The sequence below is a fragment of the Morone saxatilis genome, unplaced genomic scaffold, assembly GCF_004916995.1.
Source record: "Morone saxatilis isolate NCDOM2014 unplaced genomic scaffold, NCSU_SB_2.0 Contig14, whole genome shotgun sequence".
NCBI classification, from domain to species: domain Eukaryota; kingdom Metazoa; phylum Chordata; class Actinopteri; family Moronidae; genus Morone; species Morone saxatilis.
The window spans coordinates 168,960-175,058 of record NW_023339696.1 but is presented as its reverse complement, the minus strand read 5'-3'; the positions used below and the strand labels follow the sequence as shown (position 1 = coordinate 175,058).

The 6,099-nt window shown below is 38.9% G+C and overlaps 1 protein-coding gene across 1 annotated transcript in view; it reads right to left on the bottom strand.

Annotated features, from left to right (window-relative positions):
* The window catches only part of LOC118322813 (transient receptor potential cation channel subfamily M member 5-like), a gene marked incomplete in the record, with an annotated part of 19,945 nt that overhangs the window by 2,936 nt on the left and 10,910 nt on the right, over positions 1-6,099 (bottom strand). The window contains 7 exon segments of the mRNA XM_035654642.1: positions 543-675; positions 1,909-2,090; positions 2,250-2,415; positions 3,061-3,235; positions 4,230-4,362; positions 4,551-4,666; positions 5,513-5,745. Coding sequence (XP_035510535.1) covers positions 543-675; positions 1,909-2,090; positions 2,250-2,415; positions 3,061-3,235; positions 4,230-4,362; positions 4,551-4,666; positions 5,513-5,745 — 1,138 coding nt within the window.

Here is a 6,099-nt window from a genome sequence, read left to right as displayed (position 1 = left end):
CCAGAAATGTGAGTAGGAATGTAAATATATATCACAAGACAGTTAAATCACAATACAAATATGTAAAGATTCAAATAGGTGAGGTGAAAAATTAATTGCGATACTCTTTTTAAACAGCAGAGGGCACTATCTACTTTTGACTTTACTTATTTCTACATCCTATGTCACTCACATTAATTGCTGTGTCTAGGCCCAATAATAAAAAGGCACACATCAGTTTCACTTTTACCAAGAAAAGGAAATGTGCATAGTTTTGGACAATTTATACCCTACCTCAGAAAAAAAAAAAAAGGATACTATAATTTTATAAAGAAAATATAAGAAAAAACATTTTTGATTTGAGAAATAAAAAGGATATTTTTCATTCATAATTTTTCGTCAATCTCACTTTTTTTTTTACAAAAATGTGAGAAAATTGTGTCATCAACCTAGTATTTTGTTTTAAAAAAATGTTTTGTATTAAATTGAAAAAAATCATACCTAGTGATTAACATTATCCTCAATTCACAATTACAGATTTTCCGATAGCAGAGGCAACTTACTTGACAGATGTACATTTGAGTCGTGCTCTGTCACTGTCCCTTTGCCGCTTATTCTGAGCTGAGAGGAGGTTTTCTTTCTGGATAGCTTCCCATGTGTTGAGGCGGCTGGCCTTTCTCCCCCGCAGCTCCAGAACTGAGGACAGAGAAGATCAGTAGAGGGACTGGTGGGAGGGCAAGAGTAGCACACATGGATGCGCATGTATGCGGATATCTGTAGAGATCCAGAACAGGAACACAGACACACAGAAGTCTGTGCAGCATTATGGTCAGACCACTTTAACTGGATCCCTTCAACATGCTTCTGTTCTGAGCTCCTCCTAATTGTCTGAGCTCCTAACCCTTTCATTTAAGGACCAGTGTGTAGGATTTAGAGGCATCTAGCGGTGAAGTTGAAGATTACAACTAACTAAATAACTGATCAGGCAATGAGTCCCACACAAAAACAGGCTGCTGTTCCTAAGCATATACCAATACTATAACCAATACCAATACCTTTAAAATCTGGTTGTCTTTTCAACGTAGACGAGCCTAGCACATAGCATGTCAAAGTACAGGAAAGGAGGAAGTTGACTGAGGCTTGCTCAACTGTTATTGGAGCACAGAGAAAAGGGGGCTGGACCTAAGAAGGGTCAATTAGCTCCTAACCTGGATGAAGCAATCCATTGTTTCTCAAACTTGGAGGTACTGACCCTCAAACCAACTCCAGTCTGCAGTATAGCTCATACACCTTGCACAAAACCACTGAATTAGACAGTATTACATCCAATAATGGTCAGGTTCACCCCTTTGGGTCTTTCTGCCCTTGCATGCTTTCTTTTCCTCCCTTTCTCTCTCCCTCACCTTTTTCAGTTCTTTGCGGTTAAATGACCCTAGAACCAAACAGATAGTTTTGATGGGGGCTGTACGTGTGTAGTCCCATTCAGCTGGGTTTGACCTGCATCACTGTGTAGTAAAAGCCAGTAGGACAATCCTCAAACACAGAACTAACAGAATTGCTGACTAAATGAAACCTTGGCAGAGCCCCACATCAACTGACAATCAACTTGACTCGCTACCAAGAATGCAGAGACAGCTCTCTTGGCTATAAATGGACCAGATGACTTTGGAGCAACTGTCCTGGCACCCCAAGATACAGCTGTAGGTTGTTTTCAAATTAACCAAACACATATAGACTGGTTGGTCAAACTCCATTACTTACCCAGAACCAGTACAAGAGCTAATTCATTATTTGACAACCAGGGGCCACAATGCCTATTTTTTATCACCTTGCCCATACTTGTGTCTTTTATTTACTGCTCCCTGCTAAATGCTCATCTTCCTTCTATATCATATTTTCTGTCTGCATGCTCTACTTGCAATTTCTCACCAAAGTGTTTGCTCTTGACTGAGGGGATGCTGCGGATGTATCTCTTGATGAAAAGGTGGAGGTGTGAGATGATGATGAAGGGTGGTGCCAGACAGGGCCTCGAGTGGTACTCCACAATCAGGTTGTAACGCTGAAACTTCCAGTAGGTGTCACTGCGTTCCTGTACCTTTGAGAAGGTATAGCTGCAGACAGTAAATTGAATATCTCATTATGCCTGTAGAGAGCTAAAATGCTTGAACAATGGGTTTCCATGATGTACGACATTCTCTCTGTTTGAAATCTGTTTAATTGGTAGAACAGCATTGGAACTGAAACAATTAATTCTCAATGCCAGTGTGTACCTGAACATAGCAATGAGAAGGTTGACCAGAACTATGTTGGTAAACAGTAGGTAGATGACAAGGAGAATGACAACCAGCCAGTTGGCAAAGGTGTTCATACAGGGCTCATCTCCTGCTTCAATTCGTGTTGCGTCGTTTGTACAGTTGATGTCCCCCAGTTTATCAGCTAGATGGAAGATCAATGAAGCAACATGTGAGAATCTATGCAGCACATTTACAAGCACATCAAGGAGTAACAGGTATATGTATATGCAGGGAGGCTGTGGCTCAGAGGTAGAGCGGGTCATCCACTAATCGGAAGGTTGATGGTTCGATCCCCAGCTCCTTACTACCCCCTTACTGTACCAAAATGTACCGAACCGAAAACCTTGATATGAACCAAACTGTGAATTTTGAGAACCGTTCCACCCCTAGTCATAATACGTTATAAAAACCCAGGCACACAAGGTAGGATTTATTGCAATGGTTTGGATTGTAATCAACTGCTGTTTATTTTACGAAATATACTTATATATGGCAACTGAATAAGTGAGTACAATTATGATTTAAATCAATCCACTTTGACTGTATGTGTATGTATATGTATGTGTACTGCTTAGATTTATATGCACATTATAAGTGAATGGAGGCAAATTTTAGACAATAATTATACATCATTTTATTTTTGTGCTATTTTATGCACCACTGAGATTAATTAAATAATTTATTAATTAACTTAACTTTGCTATGTTTGAATTAGATGAAAGAAACTTTAGTCAATGAGGGAACCAAAGGACTGAGACTGAAAAAGAACAGAGACTGAGCCACTCACCATCCATTTCATTTATGGGAATTTGACCAAAAATATGCAGGTACGGTCTGTAGAACACTCGGCGTAATATCCAATTAGGGCGGGGATCATATGAGTAGAGGAGCGCCTGATTAGCCACTCCATAGGCCATGAGCCACACAGCCAGAAAAAAAAGGAAGAAGAAAACATCCTTCATCTGGAGGAAGCAAAGAGAGACCAGAGATGGATGATACAGGATCTGCCCTGGTGTGATGTCCTAATTATATCTGTTGTTTCTAGTCCAAACATTACATGATCAACTTTAATTACATGTAATCATATTAAACATGTCTGTTATGTCAAGATTATTGCACTAAGGACAACATTAGGCCTTGACCTAAATTCAAGTGTGCATGCATCTGGTTAAACTGTCTATTTTTGTTATTTTTAATAATAATAATATATCCTTAATGCACTAAATGCACTTAAGGATTTATTTTGACCAAACCAAAGTTGGTGATTATTAAGACAGTGGAAAGACCAACAGAGATGGTTTTGGTGAGTTTTATTGTGTGTTCTACGATTATCTGCTAGGTAAAATGACGTGCCCATTGTTCTGGTCTGAGATGCTGGTGCTCTATTGCGAGTAGTATTGGCTTGCAAAGAGCACTTTAACCAGACAGGCAAGATTAATTTCGGCTTACCATCAAGTTACTCACAGAATTAATGTTAATTAGCAGCAGATTTTATGACCTGCTTTTTGTTGCCCATAGTAGGTTTTTTTTATGAGATTTGTGGAAAGTAAAAAAGCCTTGTTTCTGGGAAAAAAGTCTTATATTTGTCTAAAAAGAAAAGTAACATTGTCAAGCAGGTTTTGCATTACAAAAGTAATCTGTTTTTTCATAGTTTCAATAAAAAATTAAATGTTACAAATAAGAATGTTTCTGGTGCCTTTATTTACAAAGTCACTTTTTGAATTTTTTGCAAATTATTAATAAAGTGACAAAAATACTTATTTTAATAAAGTATATCTTAAATAACTGAGCTACAGTCTTTCAGTGGCTAGATTCCATGCTAGATTTTTATTAAGAATTCTAGCCAAGCAAAACTGGCTTTCCATTGGCAATTTTTGTTGCTTAATACAAGAAATTATAATTTAAGAATATTTGATTTGTTTCAAGAAGGGCTGTTTTTGCAGTGTGTGCACTCACCATTTTGCCAACAATGATGATCTTGGGCCCAAGCTGTTTGTGAATGGCAAAGATATGGATCAGACGTAGAGTGAACACCATATAATCTATGGCCATCACTGCTCGGCCAAACTGATATGACCAGGGAAACATTCTGGAAAACAGAACAGTGCAGTCAGTCACCGGTCATATGTCATGCAATATATTCATCTACACCATGAAACATATAAAGTAAAATATCCCAAATGATGGAAGAATCTTGACTAGCTTCTAAGCCTGTTAGTACAAATACATGATGCCTTAGTACTCTGTTGCCTCCTGTCAGTTTGTCAGATGACTCACCTGCAGCACAGAGCCAAAGTGAAGAGAGCGATGGCTGTGAGGTCACACTTGTTCCACACATCCTGAATGTAGTTCCTCATTCTCTGGATCACAAAATTACCGCCCACAAAGAAGGTCTGTCAGCCAGAGGGAGAAGAGTCAAGACACTGTATGTGGAAGGATGTGTGCAATGTACAGTGTGTCTGTGTCAGTGATAAAAATGTGTATTTTGGGTGATGTGCTGTCCAATTAGCATTCAGACTGAAAATAGGGCTGCAGTAAAAGTGCTGCTGTGTTGCCTCAGGTACAGGAGATTAACAGATCCATGAGATTGAAGCTCAGCAGACACCAAAACCCTGCAGAGCTGTATCTAAATATGAAGATGGATTTTAAAACTCTGGATTCATTTTATCCTGTCTCGAGTTTTGCGAGGTAAACAGTAGAACTACAGTTTTCAGGTGGCAAATTAATCTACCAGCAATGCATGCTTACATATATGTCATGGTTTTGGGTCTAGTTTTGTTATTTTCAGGGTTTTTTTCTAATACTCACTCCTCTCATATACTTCTCTCAGTTACTTCCATTATTGTCTGTTTTACTGCCAGTTTTAGTTTTAGTTTCGCCTTAATTAGTTTTACTTGTATCTAGTTAGCACCAATACAGGAAATGCATTCCTGAATTTGTCACTTGCATTGTTTTAAATGGAAGTTAATGGGATAGATAGCACATTTTCACAAAGACTGGTGCTAATGAGACCATACCTTTGCCCCTAAGTTAAGTTAATCTTTGTAAGTTACAACCTCTGAAGGTGGTGACCTTCAAAGGACATGGCTTGGTCAGATTGTCTGAATTGCCAAAGCATTACACAGAGAACGTCTTGAAAACCTACTATATAGTTATATGTCGGTGTCAAATATTACTAACATAGATTGTGTTGCTTAATAAATGGTGATGTGTGTGCTGGTAGTGTCTTAAGAACCAACCTGCCGAATCTCTTCACATACTAAGGTGAACACCCAAAAGTAAAGCACAAACTCCAGAGTGGAGGGGCCGTGAGGGGGCGGGGGCTTGAAGTCCACCAATAGAACATAGGCAAATAGGCAGAGGAAGAGGAAGTACATCAGCACGTTTCCAAGGAAGGAGGTGACAGGGGCAAACCAGAACTGTCTCCAACGGGACACAATAAATGGTCTCTTGGAGCTGGATGGCAAGGAGTCTGAAGTAAGAGAGGAAAAACAGGAAAAGACGTCAACAACCAGTCATACAAAATATATGTCTATATACAGTATACTCATTGATCACTTTTTTAGGTACATACCGTCAACTTAACAAAGAAAACACATACATTCACTTCCATCCAAAAGGGAACAGTGGTGCAGACCACTGATAGAATATAGTTAGTGGACAGAATCAAGATTTTGCGCTTTATTGACTATTTCTATGACAATTTTTAGTGTACTGTTTATCTAGGATACAAGAACGTGTGTGATCAGGCGAGCCACCATTTATTCTGCTACAGACAAGTTGAAACTGTGCAGTCAATGAGAGCAGCTCAACTCACAGTTTATCA